General features: G+C 34.2%; 1 protein-coding gene across 2 annotated transcripts; it reads left to right on the forward strand.

Annotated features, from left to right (window-relative positions):
* The first annotated feature begins 6,636 nt into the window (after positions 1-6,636).
* On the forward strand, positions 6,637-19,958 carry LOC113500710 (muscarinic acetylcholine receptor gar-2). Of its 2 annotated transcripts, XM_026881593.1 has the most exons (5): positions 6,637-6,870; positions 8,131-8,285; positions 11,707-11,860; positions 14,844-15,027; positions 16,154-19,958. In XM_026881593.1, the coding sequence occupies exons 2-5, from the start codon at positions 8,206-8,208 to the stop codon at positions 18,241-18,243; spliced, it is 2,508 nt and encodes an 835-aa protein (XP_026737394.1). In that variant the 5' UTR covers positions 6,637-6,870; positions 8,131-8,205; the 3' UTR covers positions 18,244-19,958. The 2 variants fall into 2 exon arrangements, with proteins under 2 accessions (XP_026737394.1, XP_026737393.1); XM_026881592.1 differs by lacking the exon at positions 6,637-6,870 and having other exon boundaries at positions 7,919-8,285.
* The last annotated feature ends 1,058 nt before the right edge of the window (positions 19,959-21,016 follow it).

Here is a 21,016-nt window from a genome sequence, read left to right on the forward strand (position 1 = left end):
TACCTAAATATCTACGTTATTCTTTTGTTCAGTATCAGTTTTCACCAGAACCTCACACCTTATAATAGTTTGCTGGCCACAAGAACAAATTTAAACAGTTTCCACCTTTTCTCGATAATAAAGCTTGTTAATATTTATGAATTACCCATGGGCTATGACAAAGGCAGCATATTTCGTTCGAGTGTCTCCCGTTCGTTATCATTTAAATGAATGCATGAGGTCGATGAGAATTTTTAATTTATGTATTAGACTTTATGATCTTCAATCGTCGGGTTTATTGCTGGTTTTGTCATTTTTCCGGTATTTAAAGAACCGGATTTTATTATGATCTCTCACTCACTTTGTGGTCTTTTGAAAATTGGTTTAATTACATTAAAATAATTTCTTAACTTTTTATTTAAAGCCATCTTATTTCGTTGGTGTACAATTGTCGATTATATTATTATTGTCATCAATTTAGTAGATTTTTATATACACAGTTTCGTAGAGACTATATTATATATATTTTTATTCGTTTCTCCCTTGGGTCATTAACGATTCAAAATGATGAACCACTAAGTATTAACTACATTTATTTCGATTCATTACAATGTTAGCAGTTTGGACGACCTTGAACTGACCCGTTGCCTAGCAACCACAATATCTTTATCTGACTGAAAATGAAGTTTAAAAGATAACCCTTCATTATCCTTTCCTTTTGAAGAGAGGAGAAACAAAAGAAAGTTTAAACAATACCCTAACTGTTTACGATATAATATTGACCGCAGATATTTTATATATCATGTTTTTGGGCAATTGTTTTAATTTTTTGCAAAAAGAATGTACGTATGCCTAATTTTTAATTACAAAAATATTGTATCGTGAACAATATATTATCGATTTTATTTTCCTCCGTTTACGTCTGAGTTTCGGTTATTTTTTACGAAATAAAAAACAATTATCTCTCTAACTTAAAAAAAATGCGTGAACATTCACTATTCCTATTTGATCCATTTTTACACTTAAAAACAACTTTCAAATGAACAATAACATAAGCTAACGCACACATACAAAACTCTACAGATTCACAATAATAGTTGAACTACAGAAACGTGGTTGGAATGCAAATGACCGTTGGATTCGAAATTAATAGAAATAGATAATAGGCACAGATTACATGGCCTGTTCAAAATTCTGCACTCAGCAATATCATAATTGGTTTGCGGGAAAACTATGTAATTGGTTCAGTTTGGCTGTCTATTCGTAATTTAGTCAATATTGTATCTGTTTTGTAGTCAATTTTAGTCTGTAGTCCCTTTGAAATCAGCTGTTGTCTTCAGTTAATTGGCGTTGGCTTTGATTTGATAATAGTCTAACTAAAATTATTTTATACAACTGTGAATTTTAAAGTATTTCATAAAATAGTGACTGGGTGCTTCTATGCCATCTGAATGAAAAAAAAACTTATTTAATGTACATAAAACTTTAAAATGTCTATTGATTTTGATGTGACTTTAGAATTATAATCGTTTGTATTAAATCGATAGATTATAATTTTCGTGAGTGCTTTCTGTCATTTGTTTTCAATGTAAAGCGGCATTTAATATTTCAACAACAATTAATGTTTCTGTGATTTCCATTTCCAAATGAGTGTATTGTACAAAATGTTCAATAGTTGGAGCTTTACGATCAAGGTTGCTAGTTTAAACACAGACCAGTTATTAGTAATGTGTTTTATTTTTGTAATAGTAGCTTCATCAATATAGGCCTTTTCGTCTAGTGGTGTCTGTGATACAACGCCTTTCATGACTGAACAGACCGATACGAGAGCGACATTATCTTACAAAAAAAAAGGCTTGAGAAGAATAGCAATTGGACATTACTGTAGAACCTGTAGAACATTACTGTAGAATGATGATGATGATGATGTAGAACCATGTTCAAATATTTTCTGTCTCTTGTCAGCTGGCACTCCGAACCAGGCGTCATCGCAAAATTTGCGACCCTCCAGGTCACGTTGGCTTCATCAATTGCTTCAGTATCCCTTTGTTTTTTATACTGGAACACCAATGCCAAGACCACGTAGTATACTATAACAAAAACAAGGACAAGTCAAGGTTATTCTGATGACGACTACAATTCCTTAGCGTTGATTTTTTTAGTTTAATTAAAGTGAATTTCGATAAAGATAGCAGTAGACTGTTTAGAAAAGTAGTTCTGAAGACCGAGTTCAATAGCATGCGAAGCGAAGTGAAAGGGACAAAAGATTGATTTCTATTAGTATTTCCTTTTTATGGTCATGGAAATGACCATGGCAAGAATCGTCATTAGTCCTTGTTTCAAGACACACAAAATAACCCAAACTCAGAATTATCATTTGTAGATCACACACTTATCTATGCCCGCTATATTTCACACAGTAGGTTTGGCGTGGTGATTTACACAACTCTGCTAATAGTGCAGTCAGTGTAAATATACATATATCAAGTAAACTACACACATTTAGTAAACATTAGGTTTACAGTAACGTGTAATCCTAACTAGTTAGATGAGATTATCTCTAGATTAACTAAATGCTCTCCAGCGGTGTTTGATGCGGTGATTATGTCACGGATTACACGCCACTACTGATTGTTAAACATTCTACCACATTCACTAACATTGTTAGAGGAAAATCAACTTTATTGCTTTGGAATAAAGATACTGGTACGTCGAATGGTGTATCATAGTGATAGCGGTATTTCAGCTTGATATAGAAATGGATTTAGGACCTATAAATAAATGTTCAATATCTGGTGAGAAACTATTGTTAACTTTACTTTTTCAGAAAACGATAAAATAATTACTATTCGTGGTTCAAAACTTTTCGAATGGCCTACCATCACTTTTGGAGGCCGATCAGTTTTTTTATACGAAACCGTTTAGAATAATATCGTTTGATCCGGGCCGAATATAGCAATATTATGCGCCACGCTTGCAAATACACGAGTTATCCCAAACTATGCACGTTTCAGACGTATGGATTATATTGCGGGGATGGAGATTTCGGGTATCAGAATTCAATTTTGTGAGCTTCAGGAAAACGTGGCCGTTTCAATAGGTAGATCTTGTATGATATAGGAGTTAAATGGAGTTATGCAAAATAATGCACGGATAGCCGAGTGGTTGATGTCGCCCCCGCCAATCCTACTGAGTGCTACGTGTCGCGGTTTCGATACCCGCGTAAGACAAGCATTTACGTGATCCACGAATACTTGTCCTAAGTCTGGCTGTCTTATATGTTTGTGAAACAAGTATTTAATTCTTTACCCCAGAACCAAGGATTTTTTTAAAATATATAAACAAACATGAAACTAAAATTAATTTCCCTACCGACCAAAGGAAAAGCTCACCAATTTAATTGTGCATTTGAATGTAGCTAAAGAGCAGGACTGTTCAAAAACCGCATCATTAATCACTACAAAAATAGCCAGAGTTTAATTGGAACTTCAATATTAAATTTCGTTTCCCAGTCACTGACCGCGAAACACCATCTCTTGAAGAAATGCTGTTGAGAAAGCGAGATAGCACAATACACAGTATAGAGCTGCATCTCTCTTCAACAGCTGAAAAATTATTACTCCAGGAGCCAGTGGTTAGCCCGCAGTTCCCATCCTCCATTGTCAATAATTTATCAAAGACTTTCAAAAGGATAATTAATATTTCGTATTCATTGTCATTTCGCAGATTTTTCTTTCAGGTGAAGTTCATAAAATTAAATAAAGCGGTTTAGTAATTCTGTCGGATTTTAATGATTAATGAATGCTAACGAGGACCTTTACAGTCAGATGGAAAGGTATTCTTTGGTGTCTGGATCTTTGCTTACATTTTTGAATAGTTTAAGCCATTATTTATGTCGCAACTTTTAAGTCAGCGTTTTCATTTTTATTTAATTTTACCTAAGTATTTATACAGCGGAATAATTAAACTCATTTTATGTACAATTTTGCCAATACGACTTTAGGTCTACCCAACTGCTCTTATTTAATTTATGACATGGCAGATTCTTCCCGAGTCACATACCCGTTAGAACTGTATTTTATTTTTTGAACTTATTATTCAAGGCCAAATCAACATTCGGTGAAAGAACATTCCTTTATGATGCCTGAATTTTGTGCAAGCTAATCTATTTCTAGGGTTATAATCTCCAGTTTATGTCAATCCAGAAAAGTTGAACTAAGTTACTTATTCATGTGTATAAAGTCGCGGGCATAGGGCATAATTATACAGTAAAATTACCCTCTCGTTAATGAGTATGGACAGTCAATGCTCGTAAGAGAGCCCTTTGACAAAATCAGATAGGAACATCTACCAGACCACTTTCTCCACTCAAATAAGAATAGATTCCCAGTTTTATATACTTCGTATATAAATAAATACTTTTCTCCACTTCCATTCTTAAGATAAACATAATTAACGTTGAAACTTGTTCATTAGGGTGCTTATTGTTTGCGTCTGTCATGTCTGTGGTGTCTAATTACATCAACCTTTACTTAGGCCTCAAAACTTTCACCGCTTAAGTGAAATTTTGACATTTTAGTTCGAAGTGCCTACGTAGGCAGGTAGTCCTGGGTAATTAGGAATAACAGCTAATTTAAATATTATAAAAGTAAATGAAAATAAGTAATACTAGCAGTTCCCGCGGGGCCGACCGCTCCCAATCAAAAATGATCCCACTGGAACATAAAATCGGGAGAAATAATATCCTGTGTTAATCTTGGTTATACACTATCTGTTTACCAAGTTTCGTTTATATCTGTTTAATGGTTTTTACGTGGAAGAGGCACAAACATCTATACACGTTTAAAATTTCACGTTCATAATATTAGTAGGACGTCTTCATCAATATTTCTCAATTTTGAGTGTGATATTGGGTATACTTTAAGAGTGAGTGATACAGAGGCATATATTACTTTCTTATTTAGTTTTGAAAAGTTCAATAACCAACCATGACGTTTTTTATCTTTTGAAATTTATTTTTTTAATTCAATCGTCGTGACTACTACACAAAGCGCATAAAAAAAAAACAAGTAAAAGCAACCAAATTCGGTTGTTTGTCCCTTAAAATTACAACATAAGCTTATTGGTTCATACACCCACAGCGCATGACCTTCAGGACCCTTCTTCGACCTGGCTCGTTCAAGCACACCTTCACGTGAACAGCAGAATATAAATAACTTGTATACCTTCTTTGATATTGGGTGTATTTGTAAGGGTTGAGCCACAATTGGGCATCAAATTGCTTTCGAAAGCCTCTGTCTTTGTCTATCATTCAGGATCATAGTTGCCGTATAGTGGAGTGAGAAAGAGAGCACATGGAATTGCACGTGATGAGATCGATGAGAGGCGAAACGCAGCGGTATTATTACAGTGGTTCTTCAGCATAGTTGTTCCATTCGATTTTGGTATTTCTCATGATCGTCATGACAATTCTGCCAGCATGACTGGATATGCAGGAAGCCAAGTGACATTTTGAGTATTAGCGTCAGTAAAAACGCATTTTTTGGGGATGACATTTAGTTTCGATTGGTTACTTGGTTATAAGATTACCATAACCAAGTAATCAATCTCTACTTTGATCTGTCATTATTATTTATTTGAGCGTTTTCTATTAACACTATTGTTTGTAGGAATGTCATTTAACACAGCTTGAGTGGCTTTTTTGAGCCCAGGATGGTTTAGATTCATAAATCAGTCCCACAAAACGAAATTCTGATCATTAATGCAAAATGATTCTAAATGCAACATGCAATAGGGCAAAGACAAAATAACATTTTTTCAGGCAATTTTCCTGTCACGTAATATCGTAACCGCTCGTGAGATGTGGCTCAACCCTAATATCACCCTTCCGTGAGGAAAGCCGTATTGATGTGGCGGTGTGCAATATACTGAATATTTCGTCGCATAAGTTGTATTGTTTATAAATTCGTTTTTGGGTTATTTGTTTAGGGTATAAGAAGTCGTCTTTGATATATAGAGGTATTTCGGACCCTTATTGTATACGAGCTTATCGTGTTAACTTGAGTTAGTTGGTGAATGAGGCTTTCTTAAAGTAAGTACTTGCCTTAGGTACTTTCTAAAGGCTCTAGAACCAGCGAAGTTTTGAAGTCTATTAATGATTTCCCTAAATTCGCACTAGTTTCACACAAACAGTCTAAAATCTTACCCACTTTCGTTCAACAAAAAGTTAACATATCATTTTTTTTACTTATTTTATCCTTAACCTTTAAACCTACCATCTTAAGGCTCACTCCTATATCTCTTCTTATCGATAGTCCTTGAGATATACCATTTCCAGGCGAGTTGGCCAGCCAGTGAACCATCGAGTAGTCGCTACACGTGTTTATGCACGCGTGTTTATCTAAACCGGCAATGTATAATATTGTATTACGATATAGGCCCTTCAATATTGATACTGTTATATAATTTACCTAGGTATGTGATAATACTGGGAGACGTTAAATTAGATGATTATAAGGTTCTTATATATGAGATTTGATTGAGTGTTATTTTAATGATTTAAACTAATGCTACAGCGAATCTAAAAAGGTACGCAAAAATCTTCAAATCGGCGCTCAGGCGCTGAATGATGAGTGCCAGACAAATCGTATATTTCTATTACATATAGGTCTAGAATAATCGATTGAATTCAAAAATGACACTAAATCTTTTCCACAAACACAACTAAAACAGCATTAAAAATACTTCAACATTCACAGGCCGACGATCAAACTAAAGCTTCCTTTACAGATGAAATAAAGCCGTGATCGCATGGACGACGCCAGCGTTCCGGCCCGGCGCACCAGCCGGACGGCACCCGCTCCCCGTTTGGCACATTCCTTATCTATAGCGGTGAGATTTGAATAGACCGACAGTGAGGGAGGTACATAATAGCTATTCAATGAGACGTGCATTATTATGGAGCTGTTATTTTACATGCCATGGGGTGTTTTTGAAGTTGTTGTGTTTTGACAGGTATGACCTAGTTGGGTGGGGTTTGTGTTGTCAACAAGTTGGACGATTTGGGATAGAGATAATTGGTTTTGGTATTCAATCTCGGTTTTTTTGTCATTTACACACAATATAGTGTTTCGTAGATATGAGGAAATGAAATCATGATAGAAAATGTTGTTATAATCTTAGTTATAATGCCAGACACACTTGTGCTTTTTTTAATTTCTGAAAAATGATTCAATAACATTTTATTTTCAGTTTTGTACACACATACAATGAAAGTAAGACAATGAAAAAGAAATTTTAATATAATAAACTATTTTTAGATGAATTTCGCTATTTTTCCACACATAGTGAGTTTTGTTTATACCTATTTCGGTCCATGAATGTACAATTCTGATAAACTATATTCTATTTGTTATTCAATTGACGTACAATAAAGTTTATTCAATTCTGCGCGGGCAAGTTGTGAATACGAAACTATGTAGATAAGAGAATGCGGGTGTTCGTAAGGACGCATATCATTTTGAAATAGAGATAGATATCATTTAGAACCATTATGTTGGAATTGAAGAGTAAAATGAATATTTTTCAACGAATTTTTTATAAAATCTCTGGGAATTACTATGTATGTTCGAAATTTGAAATCAGACATAATATAAAAAATAAAACAAAAAGAATACAAACTTTTTTGTAATAATTAGTCACTCATTTGTTTTTATATGTTTGAACTTATGATACGTAATAGTATGCATAGCAACGACAAGTTGCTTAGTAAATAAAACTGCATTAAAATCTATGAATTAGTTTTATTATCATTTATGCACGCCTCAGAAACCAGCCCTCTGACCTCTTCAAGTATGATTGCGACTATTTGAGGCGGTCGTGTGATAGGATGGCTATCTAAAATAATTAATAATTGAAATAATTTGATTGCATTGTCGTGAGTTCGATTCCCGCGAAAAGCAAGCGTTTGAGTGATCCAGAAATTCGAAAATTTAAATTGTTCTGAGTCTTAGTGTCTTTTCGCACATGATTTGCATTTTGAGAAAAACAAGGATTTAATAACTTAATGCGGGAGTAGTTAAAAAAAATATTGATTCCTATCATAAATATCAAAGATTCTTGTCATAAGTTTTACGTATAGTTTTTTTGCAGACGCTCTGAGGTTCGGTAGCGGGGCCAGGCCGGCAGACAACGGAACTCGGACAATAATACCGCCTTTACACCAAGATGAACTCCACGGAGACCAGTCTCGATGTCAACCGATCTACACCGATTTACACCATCGGGACCAGCTTTATTACGCAATGGTAAGATTATTTGCTATAACTATTTTGATGGATAAATCAAAAACTAGCTGGTCTAACTAACTGAGCGTAAAAGTAGAATATTATGGAGCGAAATTTTTGTAACATCTCAATACAATATTCTTACAAATAAATATATCCTATCTTATCTTAACTTTCTTCAATAATGCAGATTCAGTCTAAAAAAAAGGTAGTTTTTTTTTGTAATCAAACCAGGGTCCAAATAAAGAAACCTATGAATTACAAAAAAAAACACTTGAGCTCAAAAACAAATAAAATCTGAGTTTTTCGACGATACTTGACTAAGATAGAGTTTTTTTACATAAAATATATAAAACTAAACTGTCGTCATCTAATTTAAAAACATGTTTTTTAAGTTAAATATAAACTTGAAAATCCATTTAATTCCTAAAACACTATAAAAGAGAAAACCTGTTAACTTGAAACAACAATGACAATTTTGTGCACTGGAAATTTAATCCTCCAATGTAATTCTTGCATTACCGCTGCCTCATAACAATGCAAATTATACCGCATTCCAGTGAGACAGACAAACAATGGAACAGAAAAAAACGAATAAAGAAAATAACCTGAAAACTTGCATAACTATGCAAGGAGGTTTAGCAGCACCAAGACATTATTTGAATTTAGATAATGTGCAATCCTTTGCGGTGACCTTGCGTTTTTGTATACCTACCGATTTCTAAGTAAGAGATTGTAGGTTCGATGCCCAATAGGAACGTCCGTTGTAACTCTTTCGAAGATATATTTATAAACTTTCTTAATTGATCTAAGATGCTTCTGACAAGGAAGAAATGACGAAGAAGAGGTTCAATGAAGACAGTGTTTGGAAACCTAAATTTCGATTACATTGGAATCTAAAATGGCCAACCCACAATAAGCTGGTCAGGTAAAGAGAGCTCAAAACGTTCCTGCCAATCCTATACCCAGCAGTAGGATATTTCTGTATGATGATGATGAGGATATTTCTGTAGAAGTATAATATGCAATCTGTAATTATGTACGTTCTTAAACTTTTCCACATTTGCCAGCAAACCATGATGAGCTTTTTGATCCAAGAGAACTACGACCTAGCAATACCCATAATAAAACAAAAGAAATCATAGCTGGTTACATTTTCTGTTCGAAGTTGTAGACTATACAAATCCCATGTAATAAGGTAGATGTAGAGCCCATATCTTGAGCCTATAAACCACTGAATACGAAACAAAAGCATTCAGATACGTCGTCTTGTCGTGATAATTAGTTATATCTGAAAAAGTTACTTGCTTTTGGAAGACCTGTCAGCAAAAAGTTCTAGTTTTAATTTAGTGCCCTCCAAGGTCTTCAAAAATTCAGTAGTTGCAATAAAACAAAGAAACAGTCCCGCTATGTGCCATTATCTTCACTGAATAGTTGATTTTATGATCCGCTGTGTGAGCATGATGCACTAAATTTAAGTTAATATCCATAATACATTGTTGATACTAGATACTGCAAATATTTACAATTATTTAAGGCATCACAAATTTTAAAATATTGAATTCCTCCTGTCACGCTCTATTTCTTTCTGACACTAGAATGTATCCTATGAACTGTCACAGCTATTATGATTGTTTGTCGCGAGCCCGACTTGAACTTAACCTGTTTTAACTCCTGTCTCTGATGTGTATTTACTGATACTAAAGACTTAATACTACTGAATCAATAGAATTACTAATAATTCGAATATCTCAAAAACAGATGAGCGCTAACCAAAAAGCTATCTCCATAGTAAATAATCTGCAGGAGACTGTATAAACGCTTTATTCGCCTGAAATACTTAACACTACTTATGTATGAACTATGTTAAGATAAATTAAAATTTTAAATTTCTCTTTCTTAGTGTTTTACAAGTTCATCGCAGTTTTAAGTCCCGAATCGCAGCCATAATCTTTAAAAAGCTTTAATGGACTTTCAACGGAAAAACTACTTAAAAGATTTGCATAAAAATTTACATGTTTGGAAAATACTGACTTGGCGGTACACAAAATGAATGGACTAATTTAAGCTTCTGCAGCCAAACTCTATTCGGTTTTTAGTAATGGCATATACTAATTTGAAACTTGGTCTTCATTGCATTGCAAAATGACTAAGTTTTAAAGACAGATTACGCAATTTTAAAATACTCACAATAAAGAAGGCGTTAAAAAGCTTTATTTTTAGGAGCTCCTATTTGAAGACTTATATTTTTCTATAGGCGCAATCCCTACATGCTATTATCCAAGTTATTGGATTCAAAACTTTTTCCGAACTTCAGTACACGAAACTTTTAATAATACTAAAAGTTACACTTCGGCCCAGAAAATCAAAAACTTCCACGACTAGACTGCCAAAGAATCTTTTTTCGAAATTCTTTATGAAAAATGTTGAAATATCTTTACTCACAGACATCGTATTTACGCTACTCTATATTAACTTCTGAGATTTTTTAAATAAATATTCAGCATTTTCTCTTATTATCGTAAATTACCGAAGAACAGCCTTCCACAATTGTCCTGAGCTATATTATAGACGTTTGAGAGACCTCTTAGCTTTACGACCACAGAATGTGACCCAAAGCTGTTGAGTTAACAATTTCATAAAACGTAAGCGATCTACCCAAGGGATAATAACACTCCATTTGTTGAGATTGCGTTTTCTTGATTGCACTGCTTCATTACTTACGTTTGAAGTCTTACTTTCGAGAAGGATTGCTTCAGGGCTGTATTTTTGGACCCATGCGGAAATGTTCGATGTTATCATTATAAATAATTGGAATACTTACTTTTCAAAGATATTGACTGTTGGAAATATTTTGAAATCAAAAAACATTCCTGCAGCCGCCAGTCGGTACGAACATAAACAGGTTTTATGACGCGTTTCCGTTTTTTACAATCTATAAAATGAGATCAATCTATTTCTGAAGAGTCTTCGACCGACGTTTATATTTTTCTAGGAAAAACCAGTTTCCTGAAAGGCAGTTTTATTTTTATTATTTTAAGATAATTTCGTTTTTGTTCGATGAAAACTCTTAAAGGTTAAAACAAAGTGAAACTTTTAGGTGACTAATTGGGTGGAATTTCGTTTCGCTTCATTAAGGTTATCGGAGTTCATATTTATTTTAAAATTCCTATTTTAATGAAAATTCCATACAACATTTTCAGATTCAAACTTTTGTTTTACTGAAACCTTTGGAATTAATTTATAGTTAGATTAGATGAATTAAGGCCAATTGATTTGTATTTATATAAATTTAAAAAAAATATTTCCCATCAGAACACCAACACTTGCTTTAATATTTACCATCCAAAACAGTGTGTTTACGATCTTCGTCAAAACTGTTAATGTTTAAACAACTTTGACCATGAAAGCCTAACCACGTTAAATATTTCTTTGTTAACAGGAAAATGCAGAAAATGAAGCAACGGACATGCCTAACCACAGGAGGGTACCAAGAGTGCCACGGCGAGTACCTGATAGCCAATGGTACTAACTACACCGACGTATATTACTTCAACAACACCTTCGAGAATATCCTCTCTGCTAATGGTGGATTGGTGAGCATAAGAATAATTAATAATTTATTAATGAAAATTTTAGGGTTCCAAGAGGCAAAAATGATACCATGATAATACCATAACCAAGAACTATAAACCACTTAGTAAAAGTAGTCAGTTACGGAATCAATAAATTATATGCACAACTTCCCACTCGGTCGATTAATTTCCTCGAATCAATTGTTCGACACCTCATTCATTAACTATATAAAGCCGTTTTGTAGAAAATAAAATGCAAACTTTTACCGGAATCCGAACAGAATTAAGAAGTATTTTAGAAATACAAAACTAAACTAGTGAATCCCGCTAATGGCAAAACTTTGTAGTTTTTAACTTCAGAATTAACGAGTCAATGAATTTGCATCAAAAATATATGGTAGAAATGATTCAGAGCGAGGAATACTGGCTCTAGTGATGCCAAAGTTTTTTTGACCTAGTCTATAAGTTTGGAGGCTGTTATAACTCAAATGCGAAATCGAGATTCATTCAGTCGTAATAAAAGGATCCAGATCAAATTTGGTACAAAGGTAGAGTGTGGCTGTGGTCGGTTTTGCATAAATATTCAATTGTTTTTATGGATATTTTTGCCGGCATTCGTCCCGCGTACCCTGGGAAATCAATTATGTCGCTACCTTGTTAGTGAATATTTAAGGTCACCATTAGTCATCTTCTTGTGACCTTTTAAAGAAAAGATAGTCTCTTAAAATATCTAAGTAATATAAAGTTTTTGTGATCATCAAGTAAATAGTCCTTATTAACCTAGATAAGAATTTCAGGGCTGAATTTTTCTACCACAAAACAAATATTAAAGTAAAACGCCTTTTATTAAGTTTATTTTTAAAGAGGTTATTAAAAAAACACTTTCCAAAATAATTTAAAACAAGGCTTACATTGCTTCTATTTTAAGTTCAAATTAATTTCCAACTTCTAAAACTTCCTTATATAAGCATACTGATACCTAAATCTCCATTGTTCTTTCATATTCTTTGTCTGAGATAAAATGGATTAGCAACTTCCAATTTTCTTGGGCCTATATATCGGCTTGCAAGCATCCCTTCCGATAAGGGCCGAAACTGTTAATGAATTGCTGACTTACTTATTGTATTGAATAATCCACAAGTGGCGAAAGTTTGACCCATAGAATCTTTATTTTCGGAAACTTGCCTCTCAGGCCAGTTTCGGCACTTTGTTCCTCTCTTTCGTTTCTTTCATTTTGATTACAACCATTGTCGTCTTAATTGCTATGTTCTTTTATATTTATATCGAAAAAATATAAAACCATTTTAAAGACAACGTGTATTGTCACACCATTTTTTACCCGCATTTCCAAATACTTCATCTGTCTTTAGAGAATTAACCTAATCTTTGTGTTAGATTTCTTCAACTTAAAGTTTTTAACACTAACTGTAAGGACTTTGACTAAAACGACTCAACCAACATTTTCTAAGTAAGTGTCGATAAATTGGGTACAGCAACAAAGGTGTGATTCTATGCTCAACGCTACAGACAGTTAATCGATTGTACATTATCGACAGCACTGTGTCAGAGCCATGTGGAGGAATGTTTGCAGCGTACACACTGAATGTGTGCCCTGCTCAAACATTGTAGACTTGGACTTGCATTAAAAACTTTTTTAGGATTTTTAATGTTACTGGTTTAAGTTCGAAATAGAATGTGATTAGTCGGTCAATAGATTTTGAAAAACGAACGTTTATATTGTTTATCTATATTTTTTATGTCATCATGAAAATAAAAAATATGAGAGAGAAGATTATGTTTGCGTGTGACGTCACTTACCAGTAGACTCTTTACGGAGACGTTTAAGACGTGAGGTTATTAGCTCGCACTTACATACGTCTCACCTCCTTATATGCGTTTTGTCTCCTTCTTTTTTATTTATTTAGTTTTATTATGTCATGTAACTGATGAATTACTTCGATTTTTTAAGTCTAATATCCTATTATGATGATTATTACCTGGTTGCTCAACAAATATTTCAGGCGTTATAAAATAGATGAATATTTTTACATATATTCCTTGATTTCCAATCAGAAAAAAATACAGGAACAAAACAGCAATCGCTGTTTTTTTATATAATTTTCAATTTGTCAGTTTTAAACAGAGAACCTTAATACGACACTCACAGACAAAATTGATTGAAATGCACGATAATTCAAACCCACATCCAAATGTCTGTCCTAACTAAACTCATTAGTCATAAAATAAACAAAGAAGTGAATTACATTAAGCTGACGCCGTCAACGTTGACAAGTCTATTGTAACTGTACCCGTCGCTCCTCGTCGTTCGCTTAACTTAGTGTAAAGCGATAGTTGTTTGTCGACGAAGATTGCTCGTGAACAATAACATCCAGATCACCGTTTATGTATCTGTAATGAAATTATCGTAACTTAAGTAGGAATAATATCTATTATCAGTTTATAGTCGTAATGAGTTATTATTGCAAATATACATGTCATGTATTATTTATTCCTAGTAGTTAAAACAGAATCAAAATAATATTTCTCACCGTTCCAGAAAATCTATTTTCTTGGTAAAGCAACATAGATACTAACCGACCTGATTAAATTTGTAATAGCTTCCTAGACAGTCAATTGTTTTTCTGTGACACATCGAGCTTAAGTGCTGAGTGGTTTTTGTTGGCAATCTTTGTTGGTCCTGATTCATGAGAATTAGATAATTATGTCGCACACTTGTCTCCTGTATAAGTTAGCTTTTAATCTCAGGATTGTGAATTATTTGTTGTTGGAATAAAAATTGACGTAATCATCTGATCATCTGAAGAAATCTTCGAAAACTTTTCGCTATATTTAAAATCTTTTTACACGTCTTACTAAATGCTTGTTATTTGTCAGCGTTATTAAGAACGCGCTGCTACAAACCTATCCTTTTCTACATCAGTTTGAAAAGTTTAGCAGCTTAGATCACTATTTCAAATATTAATATAATCTGTTATTCACCCAGCAACCAGTTCTCCCACCGTTTCCTCTCTGGATGGCCGCGATCTTCGCGACCTGTCTCGTGCTGGTCATCCTGCTGACTGTGAGTGGCAACGTCCTGGTGCTGCTCGCCTTCCTCGTTGACCGCACCATCAGGCAGCCCAGCAACTACTTCATAGCCTCCCTCGCTGCTACTGATCTGCTCATTGGTAAGATTTAGTGTTGATTTGTTAAGGAGCAGTAACTTAATAGACGATATAGATTTTATGGTATTATAGTACCCCAGTGTTGACGCTACTATCACGCCCGTATCAAACATCAGTAGGTAAATAATTGTGAAGCAAACACAAAGTAGATTCAATATCAATATGAAAATACTCTGCTCTACTTTTAAAAATGTTTTCAATAAAATTTAAAAGTAGTTCATTTTCATTGTTATCTTAAAAGCCTTTTCAATGAGAAAGGAGTTCGTTCGACTGTGTTTCTTTTCACAATGATTTCAGAAAGTATTAAATACTTTTATCAAATTGTAATAATAGCATCTTGGTGTTTAAAGAATGCGGACTCGAAATAATGATAAAATATATAGCTTCGTAAATCTACGTTTCTCTGAAAATGATTACTAACTTGAATTCGTAAAGTCAATTGCGTTTTTATGGTTGTTAAACGCGAATTGAAGTTATAATCGCAGTTCAACGTTGATATTAACTTCAACCTTTATGAAAACATGCTAAACAACCCTCCCAATATTAATATGTAATTCATGGTCGTATCTAGACATTTTATACAAGATCATTTTCCTATATTAATGAGTAAAATACTACTCACTAATAATAAAGTGGACAATCATGAAGAAAGTGTTTTACTTTGCAGGTTTCAAGCCAGCTTAGGTTTACATTAAACAGTACGGTCTTGTTTCCAGTTGTATTTCATTTGAATTATTTAATACTTCTGTAGTATTGTAAATTTCAAAGGAACCGAACAATGCATAAACTATTTTATGAATTGAATGACTGTGTTCTTCGTTTCGTATTTGTTTTCTTTGATTATTTGTGGATTGTTTTGTAGGCTATCGTATTTTATTTCTAATTTGACATTTAATATCATATGTTTAATTCCGTCTGATTTTTAAACTTTATTTTTCCTTTTTAATGAAGACAATTTTTTTTTTTTAAAAGAGTATTCCATTCGCCTAATTTTAATATTGTCCAAAACTTCCGATCATTATTAAGGCTTAAATGGTATTTTCATATTGAAGACGCTTGACCCTTGACATTCCTGTATTGGATATCGGCGAAAGAATATAAATATAGAATAATTATCTTTTGTCTGCAGGTACTCTCTCGCTACCGTTTTACACCGACTACGTACTAAAGGGGTACTGGCATTTGGGGCCCCTGCTCTGCGACCTTTGGCTTTCCGTCGACTACACAGTATGTCTCGTGTCACAGTACACTGTTCTCCTCATTACCGTGGATAGGTTCTGTAGTGTAAAAATAGCGGCGAGATATCGAGCGTGGAGGACGAAAAACAGAGTCATTTGGATGGTAACCGTTACGTGGATCATACCGGCTTTACTATTCTTTACGACAATATTTGGATGGGAACATTTCGTCGGCTATAGGGATTTACAAGAAGGCGAATGTGCTGTACAGTTTCTCAAAGACCCAATATTCAATACAGCTTTAATAATAGGTTATTATTGGACGACTCTATTCGTTTTAATTGTACTTTATGCTGGTATTTTTAAAACCGCTTACGACATGCAGAAGAAAAGTGAGGCAAAACAAAGGAAGATGCAGTCCATGGTCGCGCTGAGTGCTGGAGTTATGACAGGTATGGCAGGCCGGGCTGCAGGGATGGCAGCCCTATCAAAAGCGACAATATCTAGTGAAGATCAAATGAAGGTATCCGAGTCCATCCGTAAAGATTCTACGTCGAAGGGTTCTCTCGCGGCTCCATTGTTAAATCTCGGTGGATCTAGCGATTCTAATTCGAGTCAAAAATCTTCGGCTCATAAGAGTAGTGCTACAGCTACCGGTACTTCTACTACAAATGAATCTGATGACAGGAAGGAGGATCAGGTAGAAGCCGAACGGTCCAGCAGCCCAGCATTTGATTCTGATGAGGAAAGTACTACACAAACAAACGTCAAGAAGCGCCCTTCAGTCGCCAATCTGGTCATGCAGACTGGTGCTTTGCAACTTCTAAACAATATGCGTCTCAATGGAGGAATGATGATTAAAACTGACTTGAAGCAATCTCCAATTTTAAAACACGAGACCGAAAAGCCGAAATCGTCATTGTCACAAATATCTGAAAAAAGTCTACTGGATACAGACAATCCTGATACGTCACGGAGTAATGACACACCAGTACCGAACGCACCACCTTCTAACGCTAGCTTTATGTCTCCGATATCATCAGGCATAGCAACACCGTCCGAACAAAGAGAAGTATCGACAACAATTGCCCAAAGAATCATTCCACCTCCGACTGAATTCAGGTGTAGTCCTCCTGTTTCCGAAAGCCCGCCGTCGCATTCAGAATCATCCCGAACCAGGACTGTCCGACTTGTGAAAGGTGACGGTACGTCTTATGATATGCTCGTAGGTATGGATGGAGCTGACTTGAGGTATATGGATGAGAGCTCTGTCAATGTGCCGTCACCTACCTACGAAAGTCCACCGTCATCCGTCACATTCCCAACTGCAACTGAACCATCATCACCCCCAACGTTAAACTCGGCTAACGAAACTAACAAGTCTTTATTACAGGCAGCTTTGATACGGGCCACTGCAGAAGCTCAAGTTACAGTGCCCAAAACAAATTTCTCTCCGCCTCCCCCAATTAAGGTCAACACCGAGGTGAGTTTAACTACAGGGGAGCGCTCAAAGCCTGTTATTACACTCGTATCGTCGTCTTCCAATAACAATGAGTCTCAACCGCAGAAGCCGGCCGAAGGCAAAACGTCTCCTTTGAAACTAAATCCCGCAATAAGTCCAGCGGTCGAGAATAGTGATGTATCAAGTACTGTAGTAACTGGGTCAGGCCGCGGCGACTCCAAGAAAGAGTTTGTAAAAAACATCGGAAAAAAATTGAAAGTTAAACGTTCGAAGCGGGACGGCCTGTTTCCGAGCATCGGTCGGCAGAAATCTAAATCAGAAAATAGAGCGAGGAAAGCTTTTAGAACTATATCGTTCATATTGGGTGCTTTCGTTGTTTGTTGGACTCCATATCACATATTGGCTTTAGTGGAAGGCTTTTGTACGGATCCGCCTTGTATTAACAAACATTTGTACATGTTCTCGTACTTCCTGTGTTACGCGAACAGCCCGATCAACCCGTTCTGCTACGCGCTGGCCAACCAGCAGTTCAAGAAGACCTTCACGAGACTCCTCCGGGGCGACTTCCACATCACCTAGTCCATGTATGTCGGTCACCGTAATGCGTAAACAGGAACACTCGACCGAGTCCAATACCAAATGTTTTGCGCACAATTTTTATTGATGAATGTTTATAAATAGGACAATACCAATAATTAATGACTTTGTTAAAAGCTTTCAATGTATAGAAATGGAATCGTGTAGATTATTTGTATTAAATGTATAGCGATTTCGGCTTTATAAAAGCAAACTTTGATATTTTGTAAATAGTGATAGTTATAATAATCTTCAAAAGTTCAGAACTGACAATAAATTTGTTAGATCGTGTATATAAGTGTTAGTTAAAAGTCTCTTCATATTACTGATAACATAGTTTAGGATAGAGTGGCTTCAGATGTTGTCGAAGACCTGTGGTATTGAATGTTTGTAGGTTTACGATGTTAATTGTTTAATTATGAAGGTATTTAATAAAACCATGATAGTATTGTGTGTGACAATGAGTTGGTACTTAAAGATGCAATTTAAAAATACAGCAGTCTCGTTTGTATTCATACATGACATGATTTTTGCTTTTATTTTTTGAAGTTTTTAATTATTTTATTATCAGAGCCCAGAAGATAATCATATTATGTAATTCAAACACGTGGATAGTTTTATACAAACCTATTTCCACGTGTTTGAGTAAAAAAGGGTAATTGGAATCTATGACCTACACATTTGTGACAGGTGATTATTGTTTTTTTTTAAGACATCTGCGACACCAACTCATGGTTACATACCGGAATACGCTTCAAAGCTTTCAGCCCCGAGCCCAGCTAAAGTTTTCCAGCGTTGATAATAGTCAATTAAAATGTAATATTCGTGTAGAACTATCATGCGGGCCTAAACCGTTCTAGATATAAACGTTCTAGTGTCTCAAGTGTATCCGTAATTTACATTAATTAACAGAAGTATTTGTAGAGTCCCTATTTGAGTACGAAGTAAGAAAATGCTTCAGTTTTGTGTATTAAGTTAGATACTCCTTAGAATTTATAAGTATGTTGTAGATAAAAGTATAGTACAACTCCCTAAATTTATTATTTTTTATAAAATGTACATATCAAATGTCAAAATACTCAACCGGCGAAACTTGGAGCATTTTCAAATAGACTTTTTATAGATCTCCATATTATTATTATTATAAATGTAAAGTCGCTTTAATAATCTGTAATTTATTACACGTTAATTCATAAGTTATTTCAAAATAATAATGAAAGACAAAAGTGAAATAAAATTAGTTAAGAATTATTAAAAAAGAAACATAGAGTTATTTATAGCCAGTACAAGCAATTACTTTTCAAAACGCATAATTGTAGAGACATATTAATGTACCCCGATAATAATGTATAATAGAAAATGTATCTTATATTAACGCCAATAAGTCCTAATTTTGTACTAATCGAGCCAAATGAGTTAAGCCTTTCCATTTTCAATAGTTGTCAAATAATCAAATATATAGACATTTATTATACTGTTATTTAATTTTCGTGAATAGAATAGTCGTTTTTCATTTGTTAAAAAAAGAAAATACTCATTTTTTCTCAAGACTGTACATATTGTTTAGATACCAGTATTATCGTTGTCATGAGCAGTACTTATTTCATTTTAATATTAATAAATCTAGAGTTCTCGCCTTAGACCAGTGTCAATAACTACTATATAAAATTGTACATAAGCTTTGTATACTGTCTGTTCATTTTGTGTCGGGAAATGAAAATTTGAGTAAATAAATAGTATTAAAAATATTATTCTATTTGTTTTTATTTTATAACTTAAGAGTGAGTAATAAAAAGTTGTGCTGGTAAATCGCTTGAATATTTTTTCCAAAGTTCTTCTTAGATTGATGACTGAAGAAAACAAACGATAAAAATTACACATTCGCTGGAATAATCGCTCTTTCTGACGCAGTAGAGTAAAAAACAATCTCATAAGTCTGTATAAAATATGTGCCTCCAATAGTACTCGTAACCTGAATTTCGATCGCATATCCTTTTCAAGTATTTAAAAGGTTTACGTTCGCATCAACTTGATCGAAATTGCAGACCATTCAATGGGATTAGAGGTTTAATATTTGAAGTTAGTATGAAAGAGAAAATTTCTTTATTTCACACTTTTTTGCATTCCTAGAAATTCAACTTTGAATTTACTATAATAGCTCTATTTAAAAGGTCTACAAATTTCTAAACAACCCTATTTACAAATTGGTTGGTACGTTATAAAAGATAAATATAGTAAAGTCGATTGTCACAAAGTCATCCCAAAGACTTTTACCAAAATCAAGAACCTGGTTTCCGGAGCAAAAATTTCGGATATTAAAAACCCAGCTTAGATCCAAAAGAATCCTATTTTTATTATATTCCTCGACAAAAAATATCAGAAAGGTCGTGAATTTTTTTTAAATACCCAGAGGTCTCAATTTGCTCATGGCTCTCGAATATTTAGCAAAATCGTTGAAAATCATCAACGTGATTGTGGAAACGCATCTCTATTTTACTGAAATGAGTTCAATTACTAAGAGATTATATATGATTACTTTTAGAATTTTATACAATACTACATTTAATATTTTTGATTAAGGACAGTCTTATGAGATAACAAAGCATTTAGGATTTTTCTTTGCCAGAACATAAACTTATCCATGTCTTAATATCTAATATCTCGTTCCTAGCAAAATCTGTGCTTAGTCTGAGCTTAGCCTTGACCATTTAAAGAGTTGCCTATGTATCTCATACATAGATATCAAAACTTCTTGGAACATACTAAAGTAGAGAAA

This window comes from Trichoplusia ni, chromosome 14, assembly GCF_003590095.1.
Source record: "Trichoplusia ni isolate ovarian cell line Hi5 chromosome 14, tn1, whole genome shotgun sequence".
NCBI lineage: Eukaryota > Metazoa > Arthropoda > Insecta > Lepidoptera > Noctuidae > Trichoplusia > Trichoplusia ni.